The sequence below is a fragment of the Galeopterus variegatus genome, unplaced genomic scaffold (assembly GCF_000696425.1).
Source record: "Galeopterus variegatus unplaced genomic scaffold, G_variegatus-3.0.2 Scaffold1802, whole genome shotgun sequence".
NCBI classification, from domain to species: Eukaryota; Metazoa; Chordata; class Mammalia; order Dermoptera; family Cynocephalidae; genus Galeopterus; species Galeopterus variegatus.
The window spans coordinates 32,920-45,977 of record NW_007727913.1 but is presented as its reverse complement, the minus strand read 5'-3'; the positions used below and the strand labels follow the sequence as shown (position 1 = coordinate 45,977).

The following is a 13,058-nucleotide window of genomic DNA, read 5'->3' as shown; positions in this document are numbered from 1 at the left end:
ACTCTTTTGGAGGAGGTTTCATTTTCTTCTTCAATCCCCTTTTACAGAATGGAAAGCAGAACTCAAGTCTTTATAAAAGTGATTAACGGCCTCTCCGTTTCCTCATTTTCCCTCCAGCCACCTTGTTCCTGACCCCAATAGCTCCCTCTGTGTCATCATTGTCCCCAACATCCTCACGCATGCGCTTCTTCTTTTCTCCATGCTCCCTTAACTCCTGCAAGAAAACAAAGAATGAGACTGAAAATGAATTACTGTCACTGAGGGCAACTCATTCTAGTCCTCCTTCCTTAGGATCACACAGGTAGTAACTCCCCAATACCTGACGTTAGCAAAGGAATAAGACCCAACTCCAAATACACAAAAGGTTAACCTTACTAGTTATCAAAGCATTAAATTAAAATAATAACCTAGTACTTTTACATGACAGATTGGCAAAGATTTAAGAGAATGGTAATACCCAGTACTGGCCAAAGTGTGGGGAAATTTACATATACTGCCACTAACAGTGCAAACTGCTATAGTTTTTCTAGGAGGGGAATTTGGCATTTCATGAATTCAAAATTTAACCGCATATATTCCTTAAGCCAAAAATTCTATTTCTAAGTTTTATTCTAAGAAAACAAGACAAGTATGCAAAGCTGTACACACTAGGATGTTCAACACAGTACTAGTTAAAAGAGAAAAAAAGTGCAAAAAAGCATAAACACCCATCAACGTAAACCATGTCACACATACATGACGAAATTCTCTGTAGCCATTAAGAAATGATCACATGGATCTATATTTGTTAAAACAGAAAAATGTAAATCATATATAATTAGATAAAGTCTAATTACGGCTAATGAAAGAAAAATAGCCAAATGTTATCAATGGTTCTCTGTGAGGGATGGTTTACCTTTTCATTTACTACTTTAATCCTTTCTGAATTTTCCAAATTTTTTCCCCAATGCACATGTAACAACACTCTTTTATATACAAAAATACCAAAAAAAAATTCAATATGGGCAGAAAAACAAAAACAAACATGTATCTCAGCTACTCAGAAAGGAACCCATGAGCAAAGTTTCTCCATCCCTCAGGTAGAACACCAGGAAGCTAGGGCCGGCCCATGGCTCACCTGGGAGAGCGTGGTGCTGATAACACCAAGGCCACGGATCTCCAATTTTCATCAAAACCCTGCTGGGAAGGTATTATTATTTCCATTTTACAAATATGAAAACCAAGATGAGGGAATTTAGGTGATTAGTTAAGTAATTGTAGAGCCAGGTTCCAAGTCAGTCCAGCTCCAAAGTTCTGCTCTTTTCTCTACATTGCTAGCCCCTAAAGCTGATTTACTTACTGTGTGACAAAAGTAATAGCCTTTCCAGAGCGCCCAGCTCGAGCTGTTCGACCTACTCGATGGATATAATCCTGAAACAAAAAGAGTAAATAAATTCAGTTTATCCAAATTATAAGTAAAAAACTATGTATGCAAAGTCTAGCTGCAAATCTTTGAAAGAAAAGAGATTCATGTTGAAACATGAACAAAAAAAGCCTGGACAATCTATTGAGACAAATCTACTTTAACTTTTTTATTTTCTTTGCAGCACAAAGTTGATCCAATGCTTCCCTTTCTTTTATAGGAAGACATACCTATACAACATATCTACAATGGGTACAGGCAACATGGTATAAGGAAAAACAGCACTGGATCTAGAGGTTTTACCACCTGCCAGCTACACAATTATCTGTAAATCACATAACCTGTCTGAACCCTGGTTTCTATCTATCAAACAGGGATAGAAATACATGCCCGAACTTAGAGTTATTGTGAAAATCAAATGAGACAGCACCTTGTCTACAGCAGTTAAATACAAAGCCAAGAAACACCAGTTGTCAACCAGGGGTGATTCTGACATCCCCAGGGGATATATGGTAATGTCTGGAAATATTTCTGGTTGTCACAACTGGAAGGATGTGTGAGCTGTCATCTAGTGAGTAGAGGCCAGGAATGCTGCTAACATCCTAATATGCAGAGAACAACATCCACAACAAATAATTTGCTGGCCCAAAATGTTAATAATGCCAAGACTGAAAAACCCTGAGATACCCTAAGAACTACAAACTGTCATTTCTAAAGAAATGAGACTGATTTAAGGGGCCGGCCCATGGCTCACTTGGGAGAGTGCGGTGCTGATAACACCAAGGCCATGGGTTCTGATCCCTATATAGGGATGGCCGGTCAGCTCACTTGGGAGAGCGTGGTGCTGACAACACCAAGCCAAGAGCTAAGATCCCCTTACTGGTCATCTTTAAAAAAAAAAAAAAAGAAATGAGACTGACTTAGATTAGCATATGCTGCACATGCCCCTTCTGAATGTGAGCATCTATTACTCTCCTTGGCTACCTTCATTCACATTTATTAACGTCACATACATGGTCATGTGCAAAACAATAAATCAAGAATGAAGAAATCAAGAGCTTTCTCAGTTTTTGATCATTAACTAATCAAGGACAAAAAAACTCTGTTGTACCTAAGGAAAGATAGAAACATTCTATTAAGGCATACAATTCGGGATGAAAAAGCCAAGTTTGCAACAGGACTCACCTTGGAATGGGTAGGAATGTCAAAGTTGACAACTACATCTACATGAGGTATGTCCAAACCTCGGCTTGCAACATCAGTTGCTAAAAGAATGGAACGAGCCTTTGCCTTAAACTTATTAAGGGATCCTAGGCGCTTGCTCTGAGATAACAAAAAGGAAATGAGAAGAATTTTAATCTTGGAAAATTAAGGAATCTTGGAATATAAGACACACAAAACAGACACACTAAACACAAGAACCAAGAGACACAAATTTTTAAAAGTTTTTTCCCCTTTGTCCAGAATAAGGCTTCACAAATCAAAATAGAAATATGGAAGCAACAAAAAATATTTAAGACTATAGAAAATAGTACCACAAAATAGGGATTGTTTAACATGACAGAAAGATAATTGGGAAATAATTTATTAAATGTCTTTAGAAACTGGAGAATCACTACTACCACTAGAGCCGAATAAATCAACTCAACAGCTTGCAAACTAGATAACTACCCATAAAATATTTGAATATGAGTCCCTAGCTATCCTAAAAGAGAAAGTAATCCACAGCAACACTTTGAAGCACAGAAAATTAGAACAATTACGGAAATAGGTATTAATGCTGTATGTCCTTATTGTACAAATCTACGGTTATAGGGTTTATCTTTCTCATGACATCAGTTCACAGCTAATTAGGCCAAAGAATCCTTACCTGACTCATCTGTCCATGAAGGGGGATGGCAGTGAATCCAAGATTTCGGAGTAGCAAAGCTGTTCTCTGAGTATTGTTACAGGTGCTGCAGAATATCATAAAGGAGTTTCCAGCCAATTCATTTAGAATATAAACCAGGTAGGTATCCTGAGTTACAAACCCAAAACAATATATGTAATTGAACCTAGAAGGAAGAAACCTGGCATATACAGTAAGCAAAGACTAAGCCTATAGTTGCTTCTCAATTATCCAGACCACCAGCTGTCAACTTTTTTAATGCACTTCTTAACCAGCATTATCATCTCTGTGGACCATGCATCCCCCATATAGCCTGAAGCCAAGCACAAGGAGATCTATACTCAGCAACCAGAAAAAGTCCTTATATCAAAGCACAAAATTAGGGTCTCCTTCCTACAAAAAAGCCACATAATAAGCAGACAGAGGAAAAACTATCTTAAGGATGGGGTTGGAAAGAAATTCTATCATTACATCATGACTTCATTATTGTGGCTTAATATGTTGTGAATTCCTGGAATGTCTGACTTATCAGTGATAAATATAAGTACAACATGAGCTCTAAAAGCAAACAGAAGGGACTGAGGTCTCTATCAAAGCTCTCAACTAATCAAGAGTTGACACATTCTTCCATGCTCTGATGAGGAGAGGGAGAGGCAGGAATGATCAAAGTAAACACTACCTTGAATTTAGAGGGAATAAAAAGATAATACTGCTGTAATTTCTCAACTGTCTGGTATTTAGAAGAAACAGCACATTTTACAGGATTCTTCAGAGCTGCTCGCTGAAGTTTTTGCACCTGACAAAAGAAAACTTAGAATAGTACACTAATTCCTAAATGCTCTATTTTTCTTTTTACTTATTGTTACTATTGTTGCTATTGTTTTTATGTATCAATTCTTATAAAGAAGAAAATAGAAGTCCAAGGAAATTTCACCTTCTTGGTCATGGTAGCAGAGAAGAGAAACGTTTTCCGGTCTCGGGGAATCACTTTGAGGATCTTGTCAACCTAAGGCACAAAGAGGAAAGAAGACCAATATAACATTTATTTTTATTTTTATTTTTTTAAAAAGATGACTGGTAAAGGGATCTTAACCCTTGACTTGGAGGTGTCAGCACCACGCTCTCCCAAGTGACCCACAGGCCAGCCCCCAAAATAACATTTAGACTGGACACCTACAATCCTCTAGATAGTGAAGGAGGTAGAGATAACAAACTAAATATACCACTGTGGGGATGTGAGCCTCAAAAATTCAATTCGATTCAGCTAAAATTTATTGAATATTTACTATTTGTTACCATATCAGATGCCACCAAAAAAATAATACCATTCAGATAAAGGAACAGTTTCAATTAGTAGATTAAGAGAAAAGCCAAGAATAGGCATTAATCAACTAAATAAACTATATTGAGTGGGTCATCAAAAAAAATAAAGATATTTCAAGGTATATAGAAGAGATTTAAATCAAACAAAATGGAAAAGAAAATCTGGTTTTGACATTTCTCATCTCTGAAGTCAGAGTCAGACTATACTCTAAAGACAAGAGGGTGCTGAGGCAATGACAATGTGAAAAGCACCAAGAATGAAAAAAGCAGAGACACTGAAATTTAACCAATACCGATGCAGTGCCCTCCATAAAACAGGTGGTCAAAGAACCAAAGTTGGAAACAGGAATTTGAAATGCTCAAGAAAAAGAAATCGAGAACTCACCTCTGTCTCGAAATCCATATTCAGTATTCGATCTGCTTCATCCATGACCAAGTATTTGAGAGCTCTTAAGTTGAAACCTTTCGTATTTTCCAAGTGGTCAATCAATCGACCAGGAGTTGCTATCAAGAAAGGTTGAGGAGAAAGGGCAATGTTTTACTCATTTTTTTTTTTTTTACAATAACAGAAGGAAATTTAGAAAATTCATAAATGTGTGGAAATTAAACAACACAGGGAAAACAGAGAATACTTTGAGATAAAAATCAAAGCACAACATATCACAATTTATAGGATGCAGGGGTCATGCAGCGCTTATAGGAAAATTTATACTTGTAAACACCTATATTAGAAATAAGAAAAATCTCAAATCAGTAATGTACACTTCTACCTTAAGAAAATAGAAAAAGAAGAGCAAACTAAACCAAATGCAAATACAAGTAGGAAATAACAAAGAGTACAACAGAAATACATGAAATAGAGAATTAAAAAACAATAGAGAAAGGGCCGGCCCGGTGGCGCACTGGAGAGTGCACCGCTTGGGAGTGCGGCGGCGCTCCCGCAGGGTTCGGATCCCATGTGGAGACCGGTTCCCGCTCACTGGCTGAGCATGGTACGGGCGCGACACCGAGGCTTGCAATCCCGTTACCAGTCAGTAAAAAAAGACAAAAAGGAAAAAAAAAAAAAAAAAACAATAGAGAAAATCAACAAAACCGAAAGTTGATTCTTTCAAAAGATCAACAGAGCAATATTTTAGGACATGAACAAAAAGAAAGTAAGTTATCTACTCCACACCATTTCTTAATTTAAGAAATTAAAAAATTAAACAGGGTATAAAAATGTTTCTTAAAGTCTTTCCATTCAACATATTCATCATTGTCAGTATCTTTTACCTTTGTCAATTACTCACCTATTACTATATGTGGTTTTTTGGCCAGCGCCAGAGATTGGGACATTGAATCAATTCCACCTACAATCACAGCTACAAAAATAAAAAGAACAGAGAAAGAAAAAAGATCCATAATTTTTTCCATAGCCCACTGAACATGTTTTAAAGCCAATACTATATTTCTACCTAAATTTATTCTTCCCTTACAATTAATACTTTTCCCAAAGCTAAAATACATCATCAGCTCTTTAGGTTAAGAACTCATGCTAATACTTTCCCGATTCTCCCTTCGCAGTCATTCTGCACTTGTGATGACACTCTAGGATTCCTTTCCTCTTAGACACTTACCACTCTGCACTCCAATAGAGGACCCCAGGGCTTCAAACTGCTCTGAGATCTGGAAAGCCAGCTCCCGAGTAGGGGTGAGAACCAGGGCAAACAAACGCTGGGGCGTCTCCAGCAGAGCATTCAGAATGGGCAAAGCAAAGGCCCCTGTTTTTCCAGAGCCAGTTTCTGCCAGCCCAATGATGTCACGCCCTAGAAGAAAAAGAAAACACCTACTGCCAAAGACGTGATGAGTGAGTTAAATGTGGAAGTAAGCCAAGGGGAAAGGAAGGATATTTCTATATGAGAAAACAGGATGGAGGCTTTAAAGAACACAGTGTACATGGGAAAAGTGCGAAGGACAATGTGCTGGAACACAGAAGGCAAGAAAGGAAACTCACAGGGAATTTCATGATCCATGTTATCTTTACGAATATAAATTCTATGCCTCGTGGCATAAGGAGGAGCCAAAGACCTTAAAAGTATGCGCCATTTACACTGCTCCTTCTGAGAGAATATAAGAAATTCCTGCAGAATAGGTCACCATGGTTTGTTATCTGCAGTTAAGCCATAATTTGGGAAACTAACTTCCAAGCTACGACTACCATCTCTAGGTGGGCTACAGCCTATGAGGTGGCTGTGCACTAAAACAATGCCCAGTGGGGATGAAGTAATGCCCCCCACAGTTGCTGCTCGCGCTGTTCTATAACCGTGTGACTGCTGAGAAGGCAGTTATCTAGAAGATACTCCTACAATCAACCCCTTTTCTCAGGGGCAACCTAAACATAACTCTGTTCCTTACAACCTAAAATGACTTAAATGACCAGAACAGGGAAAACAAGAGTTCAGCTAAAATACCAGACTTGATTCAGAGGAGTTATGATGGAGGCCTGAACTGAGGTAAGGCAGTGAGGACAGGAACAAGTGACACTCAGAAAGCAACAAAAGGAAATGTGGGTGGCACACAGTTTTCAGTATGGGAAACTCAAAAGCAAAAAACTGAAACAGGAGCCATAGAAAAATCCATTCTGGTGAAGAAAATAATGTCTGGTTCAGACACAAGGAACTTAAGGTTCCTGCAGTAAATTCAGGGAGAATTATCTAAAAATCAGTTGGACATAGCTGTCTGGAGCTCAGAAGAAAAGTGTGGGCTAGATTGGACAGATCATCTAGGCAACAAGTTAACAGAGTAACCATTATTCTTTCAGGAGAGACGAAATCTAGGGCAATTAGAGGGGGGAGGGAGGAGGTTGGACAAGGGGCATAAAGAATAATTACGATTTGTAACAATGTATATACTAGTAATATTGATTCAATCAACATATCTCAATGTTCAACCCCCAAAATATGTATAATTGATTTTGATTCAATAAATAAAATAAATTAAAAGAAAAAAAAAAGAAAAGCATGGGCTAGAAATACAGATGTGGGAGCCATCAGTGTCCTGCCAGTGGTGCTCCCCTGGGACAAACACATCAGAATAACCTATGAGGTCTTTACAGCTATACACATGCCTAGGTCCCTACCTGGAAATGCTGATTCTGTAGGTCTAGGTTGGAGCCCATAAATGTCTAGTGTTTTAGAGTAAGAAAAAAGGATGAACACAAAATCAATACTGTAAGGCAAAGGGAAAGGAACTGGGAGAAGAAACTGAGAAAAGAACAGCTAGGAAGACAGGAGAGGAAAATATTATCTTGAAATTAAGTGTTTTCCATTCAAAAGTATATGCACAGATGTGAAATACACATAAGATCAAACGATGGACTAATTTTGTAAAGATTATAGAAACAAATGACAATCCAGAGATAAAATTTCTCATTCCTCTACTTATTTTAATGTTCTCCTTGGTTGCAGGGTAGGTGTAATAAATTCCAATTGCAATTTAAGAAATAAAGACCAATGTAAGCTAATAATTTCCAAGCTTCTTATTCCCCAACTACATGGGGATTCTGCCTTCCCTACCTGTGTACCACACGTGCCATGTGCCTTCAGGAGGGGGAAAGGGAGCTAGAATTAGTTCTCCTGTTCTTGTCAAGGGAAATCTTAAAACTTCAGAAGAAAGGAATACATATGAAAAATTTAGGGAAGTAAAGGAGCTTATGTCACTCAATCCATGAGACAATGAGCGATGCCCACTGCCCACTGTGCTCTATGCTACTTTCAGGTTTTTTATGATTCCCTCCAGCAACCCTCAGTTTGTGAAACCAATAATTTTTTCTATACCGTCTCCTTCCTTCCTCTCAAAACCTCTAAGTCTTTTCAGTGCTGATATCTGTGTAGAGTACACTAGGAATGCATAAACTCCATAAGAGCAAAATAAATTTTTGTCATATTCACCATACACATTGCTCGCACTAAACGTAAGTGCTTTGCTATATGGCGGCCATTAACGAACTGTCTGAAATTCCTAAAGGATGACTCTAAGTGATCTCTGAAATGGAAATAAACCTAATACATAAAACATGGGAAGGAAATCATCCTCAAAAGCCATCAAAAGATTTTGATCTCTCCACAGTAACATTTTGTGATACAGGGGCACAAACACAGGTTTTGAGCAACAAGATTCTATGTTCAAATTCCAGCCTGTAGCAATAATTAGTTATGTGACTGCCAAGAAACTTACCCTCTGAGCCTCAATTTCCTCACCAATAAAATAAGCATTCCTATCTTTCAGGACTGTTATCAGGTTTAAGAATAATGGATGACCCAGGACTTAGTAACTTTGCAGAAACTGAGGCCATTATTAGTCTCAAATTAAAATTTAAAAGTTAATTTAATAGAACAACAACAACAAAAAAAAAAAAACTTAAATTATCAGAATCATTTGCTTAGGGCCAAAATCTATAGATTCAAATGAAGGATTTATAAACTGCTCAGCAGAAGGAGACAGGCCCAAGAAGGATGAAGACCTTTTCCATGGTGATCATTTCAATCATGTTTCTCAGTTCCCAGGGATCCTCCACTAAGCCCTATTCTTCTCTGCATCATATTCAAATTTTTGACTGAAAACATTAGAATAACTTTAGAATTATTAACACCACTTAAATTTGATTCCTTCTTCCCACCTATGCTGGCAAAAATCAAAAGGCACCAACTGTTCTTGCTATTTGAAAGCAACTCTGGAACTGCTGACTGCTGATAAATTCTTTCCCACCAGCAGCCTTTATTCAGACCTTATCCTCCTAACTTTACTACCCAAGTTGAAGTGTTTACTCTCTTCCCCCTTGAAACACTCTCCGATACCTAATTCGTTTGAAACTACACTCTCATGATTTTCAGCCTCCAGCGAACCTTCCAATTCTCCTCTCTGTCATCTCTAGCCTCATTTGGCAACCTCACCCATAGCCCGTATGCAGTCTCACCTATAACCTCCCTTTGGATACGGTGTCTAAATCCAGTTCTGGCCTCTCAATCAAGTTCTAATCCTTAAACTCCAACAGTGTACTTTTTTTCTATTTTCTTTTTTCCCCAACTTCATTAAGGCATAATTGACAAATGAAAATTGTATATATTTACAGTATACAATGTGATGTTTTCATATATGTATACATTGCGAAATGATTAAATAAAGCTAATTAACATATCTATCACCTCACATACTAATCATTTTTTGTGGTGAGAACATTTAAGATCTACTCTCTTAGAAGTTTTCAAATATACAAAACATCATTATTAACTGTAGTAACCATGCTGGACAGTAGATCTTCATAACTTATTCATCCTAAGTGAAACTTTGTACCTTTTGACCAACATCTCCTCATTTCCCCCTCCTCCAATTCTATATCACTGATATCTGAAATGGATTATTTCCAGATGAACTTATCTTTCCTGAAATTATTTTTCCTCCTGTGTTCCCTTTTTATATCACTGGTACACCAATAATACGTCCTAAACACATAGCCCAGAAACTGCAATAATCTCAGATTTTTCTACCCCTTGCCTTCCACTTGCCTAACTGGTTGTAAAATCATGTTCTTTATCTGTCATTTTCTCTTTTCATTCTCACTACCAATACCCTACCCATTATTTATTGCCAAAATTATTACAATGATCTCCTAATTGGTTTCCCAGCTTCCAGACTGCTAAACGATCTTACACAGCTGAGATTAATCTTCCAAGTGAACAACTCTAAGGATTTCATTCTCCTGCTAAAAAACAATCCCCAAAGGTGCTCCAAGGCCTATGGAACAAAGACCAAATTCCTTTATTCAGCATTCAACTCCTTTATAATCTGGTCCTAATTACCTTACTAGACTTTTTCACCACTCTGTGTTAGGTACTTGCCAATTTCCACACATGCCGATGTTTTCCAGCCTCCTTGGCTTTTTTCCTTGTAGTTCCCAATGCCTAGAAAGTGCTTCCCTCCCAACATATCTGAATACCTAAATCTCTCTAACTTCAGTCTTTAAGGTTCAGCTCAAATGTCTTCCCAACGTCCCCAGCCAAAAAATAAAATGAAATAAATCTTCTCTAATCCATTCCAGTCAGAAATAATCTCTTCTACTCCATGTGTGAACACTTAATGTAACTTTTTTATGTTCCTGTTCACCTTGTAATAAATTTATAATTATCTCCTTATTAGACTGAATTCTTGGAGAGGACACTCTTAACCTTTACACGTACATCACATACTCCGTAACTACTTACGGAAGAAGCAAATGGAATTAAGGAGAATAAACCTAATCCCTTTTCCACATGACAGCTTTTCAAATCCTTAAAGCCAATAATTATCACATCTTACCCTCTCACTCTCCCAGATCAAATGCACTCAGTTCCTTCAACTAGTAGCGATTATTCCTGATACTATACCACAATCATTGCCCCTCAGTTGGTCCCTGAAAATTGTCCCCAGAAGTAAGCAATATAGTATTCTAAGTGTGTTCTAACCACTGTGATGCACTGTTCTATCTCTAGCTCTAGTCCAGGAATTCTTAAGTTGGGACTCATAAGAGAGGAGTTCAGGGTGAGGGGAAAGGAGAGTCTTAAACTCTCTGAAATTATATGCAAAATTGCATGTGTGTAAATATATATGCATTTTTATAAAGAAGAAATCTTTTATTTTTATTTGATTCTCAAAGGGATAAGGAACCCAAAAATGTAACCCTCCTCTTATAGTAATGTAGCTTAGATTACATTCACTTTCTCTGAGGATATTAACTAATTTCAGTTACCTAACACCTCTGAGTCTCTTTTACCACCTATCCTAATCCCGTAAAGTTAGCATTTTAGGAATCTAAAACAAGGATTTTATTTCAACTCCATTAAAGTACAATCTGTTAGTTTCAGTGTCACTAGTCATCAGTTGTCACTTTAACCATTCTGAAAATCCGACAAACATGTCTCACAGTAAGAGCTCTCAACTCCACTAGACAAGAATATATGTTCCAGGCATCCTTACGTGTAAGTGTACACCTACCAATTCATAATTTCTAACAAGTTTCTTGTCAGTACACTTTAATCCAGTGCTTCATTAAAGTCAGCATCTGTGGCAGAAAATAAACCCCTTCAGTTATTAAAACAAAAGTAAGCTCAGTAAAACTGGAAAATGACTGACATTTTCAAAAGCCAGTAAGACCAAACTTTGTATCTGTAGTGACCATATATTTATTTCATTTGAAGTATGCAAGCAATAGCTCTCAAAAGTGGTAAGGATTTGAGTATAACTTCATATTGAATCTGTACTGGGTCACATATTTAATTACCTACCTTGTAATGCCAACGGAATAGCTTCAATCTGGATCTTGGTGGGCTTTGCCCATCCCAACTGGTCACAAGCTTCACACAATACATCTGTCACACCCTTAGAATACAGAAAAAAACACCTTAGCAAAGAACAGCACCACCATCCCCACCTCCCTCCTACTTAAATGATTTTGTCAGAGCCATTCTGCTGGTGACAAGTACAGCCTTTACACTTGATTTAAAGGTATTTATTGTGCATCTCAGTACCATGAGACAGTAACTGAAGACAACACTTTCTACCCACAGGGGACAAAGCCACGTGCTTTACACGTATTACAACATTTAATCGTCGCAACAATTCTGCGAAGTAAGTATTTATTATTATCCCCAATTTGCAAATGTGGAAAGTGAAGCAGAGAGGTATCAACTGAACTCTAGTAAGTGACTGGGTCGAAATTCAAACCCGGTTGGCTCTTTTGACTCAAAAGTCCAGCTATAAAAAGACCGATTCACGTACAACCTCCTGGATAACAAACGTCGCCACACTAAAGTGGAGAAAAGGGCAAATAGGGACTCTCAGGGCACGACTGTCCTCCCAACACCCAAACTCAGAGCCGCGGGAGCGCGTCCAGAACCCAAGCTTCTGAAATTTGGGGGGAAAGCTACGCCAGGCCCCGAGATGCTTGTGTACACTACCGACTGCGATCTAAGGTAACCGAGCCCGCCTAGGGCCTAGCGCCACCAGTACAAAAGAAGCCAGCGTCACCCATTCTCACCAGGTCTTTAAATGTTTTGGTTTCTTCCTCCGCCACCGCCGGCTGGGGCGCTTCGGTCGGAGAATCGTGCTCCTCGGAAGCCGCCATCTTGCTCGCAGGCTCCGGAAGTGGGTGGGCCACGCGCGGAATGCTGGGAAATGTAGTTTTAGTTCTCCCTGGATGGCGTGTTCTGGGCGCCCCCTGCGGGCTTGCCGGGGATTGCACCAGTAGGACAGGCGGGTAGGGCCGCATGGGAACATTCTGAAAAGTTACGGATGGATATAAAGGTGTGGACTTGTGGAACTGAGCCGAGTGCAGAGGCACTGATGACCAGGACCTCCAGCTGCCCTTTAGGTCCCTTTTAAAGAGCCTTCCCTACCTGTCTCGCCCCTTAACGTTCCCTGCTTTTCTAACCA

General features: G+C 38.6%; 1 protein-coding gene across 1 annotated transcript; it reads right to left on the bottom strand.

Moving 5' to 3' along the window:
• Nucleotides 1-1,228: 1,228 nt before the first annotated feature.
• On the bottom strand, nt 1,229-12,764 carry DDX47 (DEAD (Asp-Glu-Ala-Asp) box polypeptide 47). Its single transcript, XM_008579055.1, has 10 exons — nt 12,664-12,764; nt 11,912-12,005; nt 6,230-6,418; nt 5,903-5,974; nt 4,999-5,117; nt 4,225-4,296; nt 3,970-4,086; nt 3,273-3,419; nt 2,588-2,725; nt 1,229-1,410 (listed from the first exon to the last, which is right to left on the bottom strand). Exons 1-10 carry the CDS (start codon nt 12,748-12,750, stop codon nt 1,336-1,338), a joined length of 1,110 nt encoding a protein of 369 aa, XP_008577277.1. The 5' UTR covers nt 12,751-12,764; the 3' UTR covers nt 1,229-1,335.
• Nucleotides 12,765-13,058: the final 294 nt, after the last annotated feature.